The 19,564-nt window shown below is 37.4% G+C and overlaps 1 protein-coding gene across 1 annotated transcript in view; it reads left to right on the top strand.

Annotated features, from left to right (window-relative positions):
* Positions 1 to 19,564, top strand: part of TACR3 (tachykinin receptor 3) — a 39,146-nt gene that overhangs the window by 9,229 nt on the left and 10,353 nt on the right. The window contains exons 2-3 of the mRNA XM_042049891.1: positions 4,466 to 4,654; positions 6,404 to 6,554. Coding sequence (XP_041905825.1) covers positions 4,466 to 4,654; positions 6,404 to 6,554 — 340 coding nt within the window. The remainder of the gene's footprint in view (positions 1 to 4,465; positions 4,655 to 6,403; positions 6,555 to 19,564) is intronic.

Here is a 19,564-nt window from a genome sequence, read left to right as displayed (position 1 = left end):
CCCTTATTTCAGCAAGGAGTCTCACTGCTCAAGGCTGGTGACAGACTGAACAGTAAATGTCCAAAGACTGCAAAGCAAATTGGCACAGCACCCCTCTGAAAAAATGTCTGTGTAGCTACAGAATACTTTTCAGTGGTATAACAAGCCTTCCGTTGCTTGTAGCCATTAGAAATCCTTCTTCAGCTCAAATGACTACCACCTTTTACTGTTCTTGGAGACAAGGTGTAGAGAGGTCTGTGTATAAATATCACAGAACATGGTGAACCTCTGAGGGCTTCTGCACTTGTCACTGGCTTCAGAACAACCAAATTTTAGGCACTGCAACATAAAAAAGGCATTAATCTATCAGAGAGCACCCAGAGGAGGGCCACAAGGCTGGTGAAGGGTCTGGAGGGGAAGTCTTATGAGGAGTGACTGAGATCACTTGGTTTTTTTCAGCCTGGAGAGGAGGAAACTGAGGGAAGACCTCATTGCAGTCTTTAACATCCTCACAACGGAAAGCAGAAGGACAGGCACTGATTTCTCCACTCTTGCAACCAGTGACAGGACCTGGGAGAACAGCATGAAGCTGTGTCAGGGGAAGTCTAGGCCAGGTATCAGGAAAAGACTTTTCCCCCAGGGGGTGGTTGGGCACTGGAACAGGCTCCCCAGGGAAGTGGTCACAGCACCAGCCTGTCTGAGTTCATGAAGTGTTTGGACAATGCTCTCAGGCACACGGTGTGATTCTTGGAGATGGTTCTGTGCAGGGCCAGGAGTTGGACTCAATGACCCTCGTGGGTTGCTTCCAACTCAGCATATTCTGTGATTCCATGTTGAAGTTCAGACCATTTGAAAAAACAGTGGAGTAGCAGAACAGTCTGTAATACAGACAGATGACACCAGAGCATCCAGGAAGTCCTGCTGTTGCCCTTGCATACAGTTTATGGTTGACTGATTACAGAGAGAATAATTCTTTGGGAGTTCTCTCCCATACACCTGCAGAGACAGAAGGGCTTGCCACCACACAGCCCCACTGCCAAAATGCTCTGGTTTTATACCAGTTCTACTTACCTTGGAATCTCTGGTATGATAGGGCTGATTTTTGTCATGTCTTTTGCTCTTACATGACCCCAGTTTCCTTTCTTATTCTCTCCTCTCTCAACACAATTTCTATATGCTGTTGTTCTACAGTTCTCCTTTCTTTGCTTCTATTGGTTTCTCATTTTCCTCTTTTCACTTCTGTTTTTTCATTCAGCAAGCTGTTCCCCAGTCTCAGTGCTTTTGATAGAGCCTCTATCTCATCATTCTCCCTTTCACTCTCGGCCTACTCAAACATTCCTATTTTTCCTACACCACGTTCAGCACCATTCAGTGCACAATTCAGATGGCATGTCTACTCTTCCTCCTTGTAACTGGCATTTTGCCATCCTTAATATATGTAAGGATATCACACAGAGTAAAAAAAACGAGCCGTAATGACACAGCTACACCATGAGACACAACACACAGTTGTCAGCCATGAGTAATTGTAATATATAGGGGCAATATTATACATACACATTATCCCATCCTTACCCTCCTTTCCTCATTGATTTTCTGAGCAACATGTAAGCATGGAACCTCTAGCCTGTGCTAGCAGGAACTTTCATTCCTGCTGGAAAGACCCTTGCTAAATGGACAGAGATCAAAGAGCCAACTGAAAAATTCGCTACTGCTACTTCAGATTGAGCCTAAAGAGATAAACTACCCTTAGATACCTGTAATGGCAAGATAACATTTACAGCAAACAAAATTATTGGCAGAAGTGTGTGTGTCTCCTTTGCAAATGACAGCTAACAGTGCAGGAAGAACTCAGTTCTTTTCAAGAACTCAGCTTCTTTTAGCTACAGAGATTAACATCCAGATTCTGTTCAAAGGTGGAGGTAGCTTTTGACCTGCAACTGAGAGTCGTTCCATGTTTTCCACTATACTTGTGGCAATGATGGCTTCTCTAAGAAAATGGTACCAAACTTGTTATGACAAATCTGAGTGAATGTAACAATTGCAGTTATAAAGTAATATCTCACTATGCTAATTAGGCAATTTTGTTTCTAAGAAAACTCACTTAGAGAACAAGTTAGATACCTCACTGTAATTGTCAGTGTATTGGCAAAGTAGAATAAATTAGATTTGTTATCCATAGCTCTGTAACAAAGAGCTGTCAATACTCTCCTCAGCTAAATCTATCCTGCACAAAGGTATTATTGAGGGAATAGTCAAGGTTCCTCCACTTCCTTCCAATCTTGTTTGTTAGAATGATCACCTCCTACATTTTTGTAATTGATCTTGTGCAATATCTAGGCTGTTGGCTTATCACTCAAATTTGAACTCAAAAGATAAATAGCCTGCTTTTCATCTAATCCTTGTCCTTTGACTTACTTTACTCAGACACCCAACTGTTAAAATTTCCATCAGTACAGCTGTATGAGTCATTTCACCCAAACAATCTATGTCTTTAAAGGGCAGACAGGGAGATAAAACAACCAAATTTTATCTTAGGCACCAAGAACTTCTGTTGGTACCTACTGGGAGTAAGAATAATATAACTGGGAATAAGAATAATATGAATGTAATGGAAATCTGACAATAGCACATAAAATAATAGCAACGTGCAATCTGAAGAAAAGTAACAATTTGAAGGAATAATTCCAGGCTAGAAGGAGATGCCTTAAGAGTCTCACAAGCATGTGAAAATGATTGTTTATGGCTTATCACTTACTACAAATAAAGATCATCAAGCTTTTGGACAGTACTTGGCAGTCAACACAAATTTGAAAGACGGGGCTCATGCCTGACTGGCAAACCTGACTGCTTTACCAAGTTGTACTTAGTCTTTGGAGGAAAAAGCACCTAGATGGTAGAGGGCAACAATCCAACTGATGTATATTTTCTTGGAAACTGCTATTCTCAAGAAACAAGAGACACCCAGCACTCAAAACTATTTCACAGTATGTAATACCAAAAGTACCAGTTTAGCTGAAATAAAAAACTAAAAGGCATGTGAAAGAGAGGGGAACTAATTGTTACCCTGTGGAGAAAAATGTTGAAGTGCAGTAAAAACACTAAATAAATGAACAAGCTTAAAATTCTAGATATGGAAATTGACGATTCAGAACTGAAGCTGGTTTAGATCACTCCCTGTTTCTGACAGCATTTAGAGGTTTTAAGACATTAGCGCAGTTACCATGTCTACTAGAGGATGCATAGCACTTTTTGTTGGATTATCACATATTTTATCATTAACTATAAACAGAGTTACCTTTGCTAAAACAAACATCTGTTCTGTAATTACTCATCTGTCAAGTATAAAATTTTCAAAAAAATAAGACTATCTTGAGTGAAATTTATGTACCATAGCAGGTAAATACAGATGCAGAAGATTCTTGCACAAATTCTCATCAGGAACATTATCCTGCAACTATTATTGTTATTGTCTCGTGGCTAATGTCTGTACCTAAAAATCTTGGGAAAGTCTACCAAGAACCTAGGTGTGTACTGTAACAATTAAGATATATCACACCTTCCTTCATTTGAGATGAGCACTTGTTTTTTAATTGCAGCAAACACAATATATTCATAAAAATGTGATTGATAAAAACTTTCTTTCTCCCTTGCTCCTTGTATCTCTAACAGAGATCAAGAGGCAGGAAACAAGACTTGTTTTTCTATTACTGTGTGTCTCGATGCTTTCTCTCTTGTTGCTTTTTTTCCCCTAAGCTTTTGCATTGTAATTGCTTAGAGTAAACTTTTTGATGATTTTTTGCATGTTCTTCTTAGGTTACCAGCATACATTAATTGCCAATACAATTATGGGGCAGCAAGAAGAACACTATCCTACCCGGATATAATGCTATCCTACAGGAACTGAGAAGGCAAATGAGGTGTTTTCTTGCTTCATGCATCTATTTCCCTTGGTGCTCTTACCAGTTCTAAACTGGCTCTTTTCTCAGCCTCTGTATGAACCAGTTGCTCTGGGGTTCTTTGGCAAACATTCTAAAGTCAAGTCTATCTCTACTGAAATAAATGCATGTGGACTTACCAGGTTCCTGTAGCTTTGGGACAGATGACTAACAGTCCTGACAGCTTGGCTGTTAATTTTCTTATTAGAAATAAATGCTGTATGACCTAGCAGAGAAACAGAGGATCCAGCTGCATTGTTGATTTTCAATCAGGCTGTACAGTAACAGAGTGGTCTAGGTCTTAGCAAAATCGTTGCCCTACTGATATACATATGATTAACTGGGTGTCCCATGCCTGCAAAACAATATCCAATGAACCTTGTTTCCGCACTGCCTTCATTGGAGCTGAACCACACAATGAGCACAATGACATCAAAACTCCAGGAACACGACTATCTCTGCATTTATCCTTCTCTTTCATTCTAAGCTTTGGCTGATTCTAGATATATATGAATCTCTGACACAAAGGTCTTTGCTTTCTTTTACAGATACATGGCCATTATTGATCCCTTGAAACCTAGGCTCTCTGCAACTGCTACAAAGGTGGTCATTGGGAGCATATGGATTTTGGCTTTCCTGTTGGCCTTTCCCCAGTGCCTATACTCCATAACCAAGGTGATGCCTGGAAGAACTCTTTGCTATGTAGCATGGCCAGGTGGTCCAAAACAGCATTTTACGTAAGCTTTTGTTCTTTTAAACTTGTGTATGGTGGTGTCTAGACTTGCAATAGGCTTGGCAAAATCTCTAGAGTGTCATGAAGATACTCTACATGCAGAATAACTAGCAGCTTTGATCACTGAGAAATGTAGAGCCAATTTTCCAAGTAAGGATGATAGAGCATTATACGTGATAAATGGTACGAATTTATTCTCTTCCACGTCTCTGAGTGTGCTCCCTCCCATGCTGCACGTTTACCATCATTGCTCCATCTAAGATGGCTACTTCTATACGGACAGAGACAGGTCAGAATCAGGAACATAACATGCATTCCAAAGCAAGCTTCCTTTTTATCCTAACCAGGAAAACAAGGATTTCTAGTCTCTCCTTAAAATAATATAGGCTGGAAAAGACCTCCAGGGTCATCAAGTCACACTACCAAGTCCACCACTAGTCCATGCCCCTAAGTGCCACATCTACACATCTTTTAAATACATCCAGGGATGGTGAGTCAATTGCTCCTCTGGGCACCCTGTTCCAATGTTTGACAACCCTTCTCATGAAAAAAATTTTCCTAATATCCAGTTTAAACCTCTCCTGGCACAACTTGAGGCTATTTCTTCTCTTGTAACTAGGGAGAAGAAAGAAACACCCCCACCTCTCTACCATCTCCTTTCAGGTACCATTACCTTTCAGGCAATTGTAGAGAATGAGATGGCTCTAACCAGATCTTTTTCTCTAGATCTCTTCATGAGAGGGCTGGATGGATTTTGGCATTTCATTCTGTTACACTGTCACAATTACTTATGTCAGCTATTAGTCCAAAAGAGAAAACTGGATAAACCTATAACTGGTTCCACTTTCTAAAAGTGAGAATACCAGTCATTAAATATATCCTGTTTGTCCTCTGGTAGAATTAGGAATAAGTGGCTGCTTAGGCATCTGTCCTTTCAAGTCTTCACTGGCATTTAAGAAAAACATTGTGTTCAAGGCTGAAAGCCTGTGTAACCATCTAGAATCAAATTTGACCTTTTGCTCTTTTTGAGGCAGGTGAAAGAAGTCCCGGTCATATGTAATTTTTATCACTTTAAGAGCCATACACAGACATTTCTCTTTAGGGCAGGAAGGTCACGCTCACTGACAGCTGAGGATTCTTCACTGATCATTCACGGGGATTTTATCCGAAGTTGGCATTTAACCAGGAACTAACGGGGCAAAAGAAATGATCTTTGTTTTCCCAGTGCTTACATCAGCAGTAGTGACTATATTGCACATAGGCTACAGATCTGTGCTGTCTGTGTGCAACAGATCTGCTATATGAAGAACACTGAGTGACAGGACTCTTATCAGGGTCTTTGCATCAATGTATCACTAAAATACTTATTTTCCTCTTTCATTTATGGTCCAGACTAGAGCTCCAAATGCCTAGCTTGCCCTCATGATACTTGGCTGTGCAATTAAATGAACTCAGCTAGTTATGGACAAACATACCTTATTCTGTAGTCACTAATCATGATAATTATAGAGTAATCCATAATATATGCTAGTGCAGGCTCAGCATTAGACACCCCACAAAGCACATGCACTAAAACACATGTAAATTTGCAGCACAATTCAAGACTTTCAAAAAGACAGTGAAAACACCAAGGACTAGACAGTTAATATAAAACATGCCTTCTACTAAAGTAGCAGTCTTGACTTCTAGTAGCCCATTCCATTGGTATAGCTCCTCTGAAAGCACTTATCACCTTAATACCTTTTCATTGCAGGTATCATGTTATTGTGATTGTGCTGGTCTACTGCTTTCCACTGCTTGTTATGGGCATCACTTATTCCATGGTGGGAATTACTCTCTGGGGAGGAGAAATACCAGGCGACACATCCAACAAATATCACGAGCAGCTCAAAGCTAAAAGAAAGGTACTGTTCCATTAAATCCCGCTAAGTGAATACTTACAAAATCATCTGCAATTGTGTCTCAATGTATCACAGTAGATTCTTTCAGAAACACCAAATCACTAGAAATAGCAGCAATGAGAGATCATCTTCAATACAAAATTTGATTAAGTTGGACAAGTTGTTTTCTATGTTCATTAGCTGTTCTTCTTGTAACTTTAATGTTTGTCATTAAATAAAGGAAGCATTTGGGTTTTAACTTCTTACTCCACATGTAGCAGCACATACTGTATCTGATATATGGAAACTAAGACAAAAAGTTTAGCCTTCACAGAGTTAAAATACTGGGTTTTGGACAATGGGCTAGCAAACCATTAGCACTTGTTAGATAAGATTCTCATCCTACTGAAACAAAAGTGAATCTTGCTGTAATTCTCAGGTGGTTAAGGTCCATGTATATTTGAGAGAAGCACTGATCAGCCTATTTGTAATGAATAATTTAGATTTTTAAACAATAACCTTTTTGTGAGAAATGCAAATAAATTTTCCCAGATATTTTCTTTCAATCTTTTTCACTGTAGGTATTGCTTAAACTAGATTTGGGACTTCTTATGAACTGAGTATTTGACTATCTCCAGTTTAGTTTTCATAATGTTTCAGTGCCATGAAGGTTTCTTTCCTATAACATTCTTTTTCTTAACCTAACTTTTCTTATTTAATAAGGCAGCCTTCTCCTTTTTATTTCTGACAAAATTTTTTTCATACTAAAATGTATTTAACTTTTCAGATTTGAAAAAAGGGTACCCTAATACAAACTTCTCATTCACAATGATGAGAACATTTTCAGTTGCTCAGTTTGCTTCCTATCACTGTGAGTATGTTTGAACAGCGGAATACGCTCCTCTGCTGCAGCAATAGCAGAGTGGGACATATTGGGTCCTGAGACAGAACGAGATCTTCTGCAAATTCTGGAGAGCGCTAACATTTTCATTTCTTTCAGGACACTGCAAGGAATATGAAAGTGGGGTTTTTTTCCCCCACCATACTACACAGAAAAAGTTGTTATGGCAGAGGATATATGAAAAGAAATATTAGGATCATTTTCTCCTTCACGCATCTTCAGACTCATAAGAGAAAAGTGCCAAGTTGTCAGAAGTTTCAGTTGTCAGAATAGTAGAGATGCCTAGACAGCTTTATGGCATGACATGCAATGTCTACCATGAAACCAAAAGTGTCATTTATTTTTGTTTCAACATAGCTTTTTTAAGAGGGAAAAATGTTAGCCTCTCTTAAGGAACCAGAATGCAGCTTGACCAGTATTGTCACTACTATTGCTTTGTAAATGTTCAAAGATTATTTGGAATGAAAGCAGAGAAAACTACAAAAAAAAAAAAAAAAATCATAGAAAGCTATGCAGTATGCTCAGTATGCTTTGCATATTTGCCCCAAAGCAATATTATTGGACTAATTTCCAGAAATACTGAAATCATTTCAAAAGATCAGATTTCACACTCTGACATTACCCAAAAAGTTCAACATTACCATTACAGTCTTCACCATGCATGTTGTCACTTACCCAAAAGTGTATTTTCAAAGTTATGAGATTACCCTTCCTACAGAACATAAGCAGAAAAAGATTTCACTGGTCAACTAGCTGTGCTATCACCAATGCTCCCCTTTAACCCAGCCATCAGAAAAAAATAAAGCAAATACTCCGCTGGTGGTGACGGGGTTCTGATTGTAAAGACAACCTGAGAAATCACTTTCTGTAACAGACACAAGTTGCAAAAGCAAATGTGGAAAGAAAATTATTAAATTATTGGAGATCCAGGACATACCAGAACTTCAGGACCTGTTATCATAATGACTAAGTAAAATAATCATCTTGTGACATGAAGAGAAAAACTGACTTTTATCATATGAAATAGAGGGCCCAATTAAATCCCTTGAATGCTTTAAAAACAGCACCTGTTTAGAATTCTAAATATATATAAGAGACAAGGAATAGCATCCTTAATTAAAGGATTTTAAATGTGAGAGTACAGGAATGCATACTTTCAAGACGTGCAACAAGGGAATTAAATTATGTGCAGATATATTATAACTGCACCAGTGACTTTTTGGGTAGAGCTCCATGACAGCACTTTAGCTACACTGCTGTGCTCTCCAGCAGGATTTATGAAATAACTGGTATTTGGAAAGATGAATCATAATTGGTTATTCATGGAGAGGAACTAACAGACTGGAATCCAAATAAAGCTATAACTCAGCCTGTCTCTGATAACAGAGCTAGTGCTTTGCCCTTTTCAGGCAAAGAAATCATCTGTTTTTCTTGATATTTAATATATAGGTATCTAGACATATGGAAAATCTGTGCACTTATAATGAAGGAGAAATATACAATAGTTGACTATGTTTCATATCAGGCAATGATACAGTGCAAAGGTGTTGGATTAGGGTTGTTTGAAATGGTATTTAATATTAAGAAGGTAGTTCATGTAAACAGTTCATGTAAAACCTTTAAAGGAAACAATGTTTGCCAACAAAAGATTTGAAGCTCAAGAAAGCTGTTAGTAGTTCAACAGACAGTCTCATCATTTCATACATATGATTGTGCAACACAGTCCTGAATCCTCCTGAAAGTGAAATTAAGGAACAAAGGATTCAAAGAATTTCACAGTGCATACTGTAGGTTGGACAACACAAAGTCATGCTTAGTATCTTTAAGGTCAAAGACAAAATGTTTAGAAGTTCAGGACTGGATGCAACTACATCATTACTTTTTCGGGTTTTTTTCTTTTTTTTTTTTTCTTTTTTTTTTTTTTTTTTTGACAGCTCAAATATCTCAGGGACTGACTCATTTAAATCTGCCTGACGTCAGTCTTTTGAACTTCTGAATATTTGCTTCACACACAGACTTTGCAGCCATTATCCCTTCTTCTTAAAGCTCCTGGCATGAGACTGACTGATGTTCAGCTGAACATCATTTATTCTCCTGCAATTCCCATTTTCATAATATGGAATTATAGTCTCAATGCTGTCATACATAAGTTTATACAGGTGTCTCATAATATTACTATAAGATTTACTAGGTCAAAATGTTCTTTATATCCACTGCAAATACTTGCTCTCAGATGTTGTCTCTACACCCTGTTTTTGCTATCTAACAAGTTTCAATCACTCTTTCAGCTTTAATTAACCCATAAGAGGGAATAACCATGTACTGCAAATAAAATCAGTTACTATTGTTTTTATCAAGAGATACAGTTCTGATACAACTGTTTTCTGAAAAAAGAACATTCATCTCAACAGAAGATGCCATTGCCTGGCCACAATGAGAAGAATATAGAGGAATGGGAAATGTGCTTAACTTTTATATTTTCTTTACTGTTCCTTTTACTTATGACTGTTAACTTTGTGATAATATGTCATCAGGCATCTTTTTCAGTAATTTTCATTCCTCCACACTTATGCTTCTGCCTGTAATTTTTGCTTCTCCTAACACAGTTTGAGGTATCATCTCAACTTCTTTTAGCAATGAAGATTGATTAAAAACTGCATTGTTTCAATATAAAAATTTTTCCTCAAATTTGAGTCTAAAACAAGAAAAAAAACCCCATATGTTTGCTGGCGAGTCACAGTCTTTGTGAGAACTCCTGTATGAACACTTCATACATATTTCTCAGGTTTGTTCTCATTTTCTTCCCCCTCCATTTCATAGATTTAGAAAAAGTCCAAGGAATGGCAGCTAAAAATCATCAATGGACTTACGAAGAGATGAAAATGGCCTGAACTTTTCAGTTTGGAGACAAGGAGGCCAAGGGACAAGATGTCAGGTTTTAGAGAAACACAAAGGTGGTGGGTAAAGTGGCTGAAGAACTGTTGGTCACCAAATCCTGAAACACCAGAACTGATATGAGAGCAGCTTAAGGCAGGTAGAAGAGAGAGTATTTTAAGAAAGGGTCATTTAAAAGTTGGTAAAGAGCATCTGAGGTGCTCTCCTGCCAGATGCTTATGATTTCAGAAGATTCAGAAAGGTTTTAGGCAAATTAACAAGCAATAAATTCATAACTCATAGAGTTCTTAAGGTTGGAAAAGACCTCCAAGATCAAGTCCAACCTCTGACCAGTCTCCACTTTGTCAAGTAGACCACAGCACTAAATGCCATGTCCATTCATTTCTTGAACACTTTCAGGTACTCCACCACTTCTCTGGGCAGCCTTTTCCAATGGCTGACAAACATTTAACCATTCAACTTCATTTCAGTGAAGAAATGCTTCCTGATGTCCAAAAATTCTCCCTAATGTTCAAGGAGATACTGAGAGGATGAATCAGGGATGCACTCCAGAATGGTACAAACATACACAAAGTGCCACAGGCACCTTCCCCTGGGAAGGCACCTCTTCCCTTTAGCTGATCTCACATTTCTGGGAGCGATACGTGGAACAACCTACCCATTCTGTTGTGGGGTAATGAGGTTCAGAAACTCAATTTGTGTCTCAATTTCAAACCCTCCTGTCAAAAATAGGCGTCTGTATAGCTTTTTTTTGTCCATCCGTATTCACCTTCTGTAAATAGGTCTACTCTTTGACTTTTCAGAGAGTGACAATGAAAATAAAATGCAAAACAGAATAAATAAATACTAGAAGAGAACTAACAGCAAAGATTAAGCTGGAGAAATAAATTTTTACATTTTAAATAAACCTGTTTTAATAACAGGTGGTCTCACTGATCTAACAGTCATAGCCCTATAACTTATATGATAACATGTCGGTGGCTGTATTGCTTGACTAGCTGAAATTTCCTACAGCTACAGTTAAATTATCATTTATCCAAAATGCTGATGCACTGTGAGCACCTTTTGTAGGCCAAAGCTCTATTGTGATTGAAAACCACAGGTGTACTTCAGTGCAGCCACATTCACAAATTTAGCAATCATTGTTCAGCACATTCAAATAAGCAAAAATACTAAGTAATATGAGGTTGAAGGACAACCCAGCTAGCACCACTCCTGTACACTCCACTGCTTTGTTATCAGCTAACAATCAAGAGAAACAGAGATGCATTTTAAAGATTCCGGTCCTTACGTGGAAATGTCTGCTGATTAATTCCTCAGGCAACTGAAGGTGTGACAAAAATACCACACAAAGTGTCAGCTTGTTATGCTCATACACTGTGTTTCCTCTGTGTGAAATACAAAAAATTGAATGAGAAATTTCTGAAGCAATTAGTCTGACTTTATGACTTCATACTTTTAAATCAGTCTCCTCCAAGGTTATAATCACAGTCACGTACCTCAGACTTTGTGAAACTACTCTAGAAACTAAATCTTTTTGAAGATCTTCACATCAATGAGTCATGGCAAGTTTTAATCTATGGTTGTGTTTGACAATGTCACATTTGTTACTTAATGTAAAGAAAAAGAAAAAGAAAAAAAAAAACAGTAAGAAGGAATTCTCAGATGCTTTTAAAGGCTCTCCTGAAAACAAGCTCGTCCTTTGTTTGCCAGACACTGGAAGATGTTGAACTATGTCCAGTAATTTCTCCACTTACTCATTGAGTGTGATTTTGTCTCTTTCAAAATTTAAATGTTAAATGAAAACAGAATAGGAACCAGCCTTCAGACCTGTCACCACAGGCAACTCTAACAGAATTCCTCTGGTATCATCTTAAACCTCCACCTTCTAAAAAATCTCACCAATCCTAGAGTTCACTTTTCCAGGCTAAATTTCTTTATAAACAGCTCTATTTATGTCACTATTTTCAGATAGCTTAATTAATTACTTAATATCCCTCAGTGGTGTCACCTCTGCAGATGTTTTTATATCCATTTTCTCTCTGGTTTTGTTTACATTTGTTATATAAATGAAAAAAGTGCTTCCGATCTTTTCTATAGCATCTTTACATAACATCTTTATGCAACAAGTGACCAAAACCAGACAAGGAATTCCAGCAATGTAGTGTCACCATGGTCCTGCACAGGGGTAGTTCTCTGTTCTCCACTGAGAATGCCTCATCTGGAAGATCCTAATATCTCATTTTTTCCTTTCATTAAATGCATGACCTGGTCATGCTATAATCAGTCAATAACATCTGTCTCCTCTTCATCTGTTCACAACAGGCAAACAAATTCACAGCAGATAATTTTATTAGCCCTTAATTGAGCAAATGCCAGAATTTTTCTGAGTATGATCCTACCCATGGAAGTACAGTGTAAAATGTCCCCCAAAACTAGCACAGTACCAGTCCAGCCATTTCGATCTGCTCTGTGATATCTGTCACTGCCACCACCCCACCTAGGGACACAATCACTACTGGTACCATACAAAGTATATGACCAGCACTGCAAAGCTGGATTTCTGCTCCTGCAGTTCTCCCACATCCACATTCTTTCTCTGCCTTGCTTCTGTAGCAGCAAAGTTGCTTAAAAGTGTCTCGTCATCAAAATTATTTGGCATGCCTTTATTTTGCTGTACAAAACTCCTCAGTAAATACATTAAATGAGGCAGATATCAAGACTGGTATATAGAGATTATATCCCAGATTAGAGGGAAATTAGTATTAAATACTTTCTAACAAAAATATTTTTCTCTCAACTACCTTTCCAGTGCAAAGTGTTTCCCAAATCATGCTCAGTAGTGAAATGTAACAGGTAAAATTACTTACAAAAATTAATACTAAAGGTATGTTTCCTCTCATTCTGCTTCAGGGCACCTCTTACTATGATATCCTTAACTCTGATCATTTATGGGAAGCATGAAATAACCCTTGTTAATATGGTAGATGTAAAACAATCCTAATAAAGCTAGAGCTTGACTTCATGAACTTACATGTGCCTAAAACTTGGTTTGTAACCCTGCAGATGGAATTAGTTACACTAGGAGATGTGACACACTGCTTAGTATGCTTCTTACAAAGCACAGATGCTGATCCTGTCTGCTGCTCTTCTCCATGGTTCTGCATGTGTGAGTCATGACTGCTCATTAAGAAGGTTATTGGACCAGACTGCAAATGTTAGTGTTCCACTAAGATTTTGAGCAGTTGTTCCATAACCATAAACACAAATACCCTGCCAGACTCACCAGATTGGTATTAACACAATAGTCAAAGTCTCTACTTGCAAGTAATTGCTATTACAGCTAAAAGGATTTTTTTAAAGCTTATTTTCTCTTAAGAAAAACTTCAAAAGGGTAATGAGGGTCAGAATATCATATGAATATCTTTGTGGTGAAAATACTAGCAGAATAAGATATCTTTTCCTATTTTGATCCGTAATACATTCCCACAGTTATCAAAAATCTCAGCAAGAATATAGAGTATTGACAGGAAGGCCTGATTTGGGCATTTTCATTTGCCATTAATTAAATTATTGCAAAATCATCACATTGATTACAATGTACAACCCCCTCCCTAAACACATGCACACAAAGAAGCACTTTTTTCCAGTAGCATGAGGCAGAATAACCAATAATCTTTGGGTTTAAGTTTTAAAAAGTTCTGTTAAACTCTTTCTATTACGGAGTATACGGACTGAAAACCTACTAAACATGTAGGGAATGAGCGAAGTAATTATTAATGTTGTGAATCATAATTTTTATTTCACAGTCTCACTCTTCACATGCTTAGAAGTTGCCTAGGGAAAGATTGGGACATGAGGTACAGGGGAATTATTTTCATTGCATGTTAAACCCAAAATATTTTTTACAGAGCTATTTTATGGTCTTAGAACTTGAAAGAAAAAAGGGTTCACCTGTTCTCCTTTTCAGGATTTTTTTTTTTTTTTTAGCAATTTGTTCTCTTTTTAATGATTTGCCCACAATTTTGAACAAGATTTCCTACTGAGGTAAAAATAAAGTCAGACCTCTTGATCATTTTCTGAACACGACTGACGCAGTGAAATGTAACAAAATTACTGGAAGCTGCTTTCTCTGCTCTCTATATCTGAATAGCTACAGAACACTCCACAGCAGTGCCAGCTTCCATTCATTGTCTCAAGTTCCTAAAAATCAGCTATGAACTGTGAACAAACACATCTTTCCACAGGCATCATCCATGCTTCAAGCAGCAACCACAGGGAAGTAAAAGCAGAGTAAATACTAAAAGTGGCTTTATACTGTGCATAAACCTTGCCAGTTTAAGTATTTACTGACAAACTGATGGAAGTTTTCTGGTTATAACTTTTCCATAGAACAGCCGGCAACATCTCCATGTCAGGGGCAGATTTAAGAGACTGGTTCTGCAGGGTCAGTGATTACGCTCAGAATTGTGCACTCACAGTTGCTGTGATGTTTCTCCTCATTATTTTTCTATTTCTGATAACTGGTGGCAGAAAACTTATGTGAAATATTAAGTCTAGGGACAGTCCTAGGGCAAAAATTTCTGCTTAGTAATGTCTCATATTTATTAAGAAGGGAAGTAACACTAGGTTAACAGACCAAAAATTTCAACAATGCTTCACTCCAATGTTAGTGAGTTCAGTGTGTTTTCAAATGCATTGCTCAATTCAACTATAAATGTTCTTTAACAATAAAACCAAGATACCTACAAGAAAGACAAATGAAAGTCAAATGTCTCCTTTTCAACATTCAGATTTTCAGCATGGAGATTATGACCTCCATGTTTCAAATTATAGAGTTGGGTTTTTTAAGACAGACTTCATTTTCTCTGTGCAGTTCTCCCCAAGTTCAAGTCTGGGACCTGATCCTCCAGACAGATAACCTTAAAATCCCACATTCAGGAAGGACAAAGTATGTTCTTTAAGTTGTATGCAAATTTTTTCACCAGCATATAAACAAACCTTGGAAACTTCAAAAGGTCTTTTGTTGTCTTATATAATCTGCAGTCAAAGTTATCCCATTATATATCCTAAATTATGACCACATGGATAGTCCTGTGTGTGCATGGGTGTGTAAATATATATACACACACATATATATACAAAGAGATAAGAGAGAGCACATAAGAAATCTCTTCCTCATCGAGTCCTTGGAGGGAAGTCATGAACTAATTAGTTTAGCATGAGTTTTCAGTCTGTTGATCTTTCTGGAATACTGCCAAGCATCTGTGTGGTGAAAAACCCAGGAAATCTGATCAGTCATTTTGGAGGACTTCAGAACCAAGATCTGTATATTCAGCAGAACACAACTGCAGTTCCAGTATTGCACTTACACACTTTTGCATTCATTCCAGGCTGCTCTTCATATGAAAACAAAACATAACTTCAGCACAGTTTTTTTTCTGAGTTAAAGCAGAAATCTACACACCTACACACAGAGGGGTGCCTATGTTATGTCTATTAATGCCTTCACCTAACAAATATAATCCTTTAACTCAAATACTTCATTGTTTAGAAGTTACTGTACTGCAACATTGTAAATAACCTATTCAAAGCAGCTTTATTTCATTACTCATTTGCTGGGGTGGATAGTAGTTTTTTGATTTCTCCCGGTTTTAGAGCAGGTTTCCTAGGAAACACTTTCAGCCACCCTGGCATGGGTCAGCTTATACCTTATTCCACAGAACTGGGATATCACAGGAGTATCAAACCAGTGCAATAATGACCAAAGTGTTGACCATTATGGCCAAGTCATGTGATTACCTTAATTCTTGAAGCAATGCTTGTCTGTACAAAAGTAGATGCTGTCAGGAGAATGACACTCCTGATACTTTTCATCAATAACTGACCAGAGCATATATCACTTTTTATTGACCAAGTATTTCCAAAATGTTCTGTGTGTGAGTCACAAGTCTACTTCTCCTAATAAATTCACAACATTGTACAGCCATTTGCAGAATGACGAAAATAAACTAGGTGCATCAAATGCAAAATATAAACCTCAACATCACTGACATTAACAGTTTTCTTTGAAGTCAACTTAAAAGAAAATAGACTGGGGGACAATGGGACAATATTAAATTTTTTTGCCTTTTTTTTTTTCCTTAGGTAGTAATAAACATTTTTTTTCAACCTTTGTAAGGGAAGATGCTACTACCACTGCAAATGCATAATTATGATGGCAATAAGAAAATAGCTTTAACTGTGCTTTTTTTCCTAACAGAATTTTGCCTACCAATTTACACAAGTAAAGTCCAGGAATAATTCATAGGTTTTTCTTATCAACAGAAAAGAGAAGGAAGAGGTTTTTCAAACTATGTAGTAAATAATCTGCATTCCTTCCCATGATATTCTGGTGCCAAAATTATAGAGAAATATGGTAAACATTCAAATGGCTTCTAATTATATAAATCACTTATTTAATTGCCCTAGGTGAATAAACTGGAAATAAAACAATTCAAAAAGTAGTCTTTCCATATGAAATAAGAGCCTGTGCTCCTCTATTGAAGATAACCAAAGGTACCATCTCAGTTTCAGGAGGACAGCTTCCATTATTAGGAGTCCAGATAAAGTAAACCACAGGTAGGATGGTATGCAACTTTTGCATAATTCATTGGCATAATTCATCAGTTGTTTATTGCAGTGTCCAATATATAAGACCTAGTTTCCAAAAGAGAACATTCACTACTACCATTCCTTCAGAAGTTTTATATGGAAAATTCATTTAAACATTGGCAAGGTTCTGGGAGAGCCTTCAATGAGGATTAAAGACTCCAGAACGCTTTCAGAATTGTGTCAGAAAGTGGACTTCAGAATTAACTACCCCTATTGGGAAAACAAAAGAAGATAGTATTATTTTGTTTCCCCCACACTAAATCTCATATTTAGTTAGAGGCATGGAAGTGAATTATGTCCCATCATTCCTTCCTTACCTGGAATGAAAGTCCTGTAAAATAAGTGGTGGTATGAACCTTAAGTACAAAAGCACTAGATCAGCTTTTTCACTTTTTTCCCAGAACTAGGTCTCAGGTAGATAACCATGCCCAATAATGTCAATCCCACAATAGCCACACAGAGTCATTTTCTAAAGAACATAAACTTCTTATGCTACTCAATGCTTAAGACCAAGACAATGATACAAAGCCACTTACCTTTACTTGTCGTCCAGCTTACAGAAAAAAAACTCTCAGTCTCAGCAGCAGACATTATCATATTGCCTAATATCCAACAATCTCTCTTGTGAGAAATTTAGACATCTCTTCTTAGATAAAGTAACATAAAGCTTGTGGAAACTTTTCCTCCTTGTCCCCAATCAGATGCTTGTAAAATCATGCATTCTCAAGCAAAATAAAACTCTGAGCAAAATATTTACCCCTTTTTGCAATGGAACAGATATTTCTTGACATGTTGAGAGAAACTCAAAGGCACTGTCAAACCTGTGGTCTATGCAACCTTGGGGAAACATCATTTAAAAATAGCAGTAGCTAAGGCCACTCACAAAAAATGTCAGAATTGCTTTGGTTTGAGGGGAGCCCCACATTTTAGCATTTGGAAGTATACAAACTAATTAAAAAGTATTCACACTAGAAGAGAATACATTTTTGAACTTCAGAGCTTAAATAACAAAGTAAATGATTATGAATTCTGTTTGCGACAAGGGATTATGCAAACTGAAATGAATAACAGTTTCTTTATTTCAAGCAATTGAGAAAAACAGATGGAAAGCATAAGTCAGAAGACTAAAATTATCTGGAGCATTGGAATTGCCAAGTACCTTACCTAGCTGAAAGACTTTCAAGCTCTCACATACTTTCTCCTCCTAAACGTGCATCTCCTCCAGCTATTAAGAATCTGTCCTTTCCTATGAGCTGAGAGAACACAGAAAATCCCTGAGCTTGTCAAAGCACTTGGTATCTTAGCAGTCAGTCCTATTTCTGTACTACTGCCATTAGAGTTACCCTTTGAATCCTACTTTTCTGGCACAAAAAACAGTTCACTTCAAATAAGCATTGTGGAGAAGCAAAGGCATATCTGTGTTCCTTTCTCTCTGGTGCTTCATGCGTAAGTGCTATGTATGTCCCCAGGACTGGGAAGTGGATTTACTGGCTGCATGCTAACATGTTGAAAGAAACACTTTGTGAAATGTTAGTGTGGCATTTTATTTCTCCCAAAAGAGCACAGGGCAAAAGTTATGATCCTCAGGGATTATCTGTGGACTGTGTTTAAGTTGTTTTCATGAATAAATAACATCCAGGAGAGGGTAAACAAAGACATTCTTACACTCCATGGGCTCAAATTGGTTGCTTCTCATTTCTATCTGCATAACAGCCAGGAGTAAAAATTCTGCAAGTAATTAAGTTGTTCTGTGTGATAAAAGTGCAAATAAAATCAAAAGCCAAATTCTTGTACTTGTAGAAGCAGCAGTATCAAAGATGACTTAGAAAGACAATAAGGAGCTGCAGAGAAGATTGAAAAGGAAATGATTGCATGGTTCAAGTCTTAGGTACTGCTGGCAAATCAATGCCTTGCAATGTGAATTGCTATATTCCTCCAGCAGCGACTGAGTCTCTCAGAAAAGTATATTTTATTCCTAATCTTTCAAGAGTTGTTCTCAATGCTACATCTAAATTAGACTGTTTTTCTAGCTATTCTTCATGCAAAATAAAAACAGTATGGGGGGGGAAAAAAAGTACTTACTGGTTTTTCTGAGTGCAACTGAATCTGCTAGTTCCTTTTCACTTTTAATGTTTCAAATGTTTCACAGCAAAGGCAAACCTGCGAACTCCAATTCCAATGAACTTATATACTTAAAAGAGCAAAAAAGGTATTTTTTCCTCATTACATTCATTAATGAAAGAATGCTTCTTACTCAGACAGAAAGGATTTAAAGGAATGAACAAGACCACAAAGCACATAAATTAACTTTCTTTACTAGACACAGGCAGCAGTGCATCAATATCAGCAGAACAGGTTGATGAAAATCAGCGCAGAAAACAAATACTTTGGTTTTCCATTTACCAATCTAGCCTCTAGATTTGCACGAAGGTTGCACAACAGAGACTCAGTATGACTCATTTTAACAAAACTATTGCCTAGAACAGAAAAAACACTCTTTCCTCCAGTCATGCTTCGTGCCCACAATACACAAAGGGAGATTGAACAGAACACCAGGGAAAATGGTGCCACCAGGATAAAGGTT

Source organism: Corvus kubaryi, unplaced genomic scaffold, assembly GCF_017639235.1.
Source record: "Corvus kubaryi isolate FWS band 111438036 unplaced genomic scaffold, C.kubaryi_AGA036_p1.0 71, whole genome shotgun sequence".
In the NCBI taxonomy this organism is placed as follows: domain Eukaryota; kingdom Metazoa; phylum Chordata; class Aves; order Passeriformes; family Corvidae; genus Corvus; species Corvus kubaryi.
This window is presented reverse-complemented; position numbering and strand designations above follow the sequence as displayed.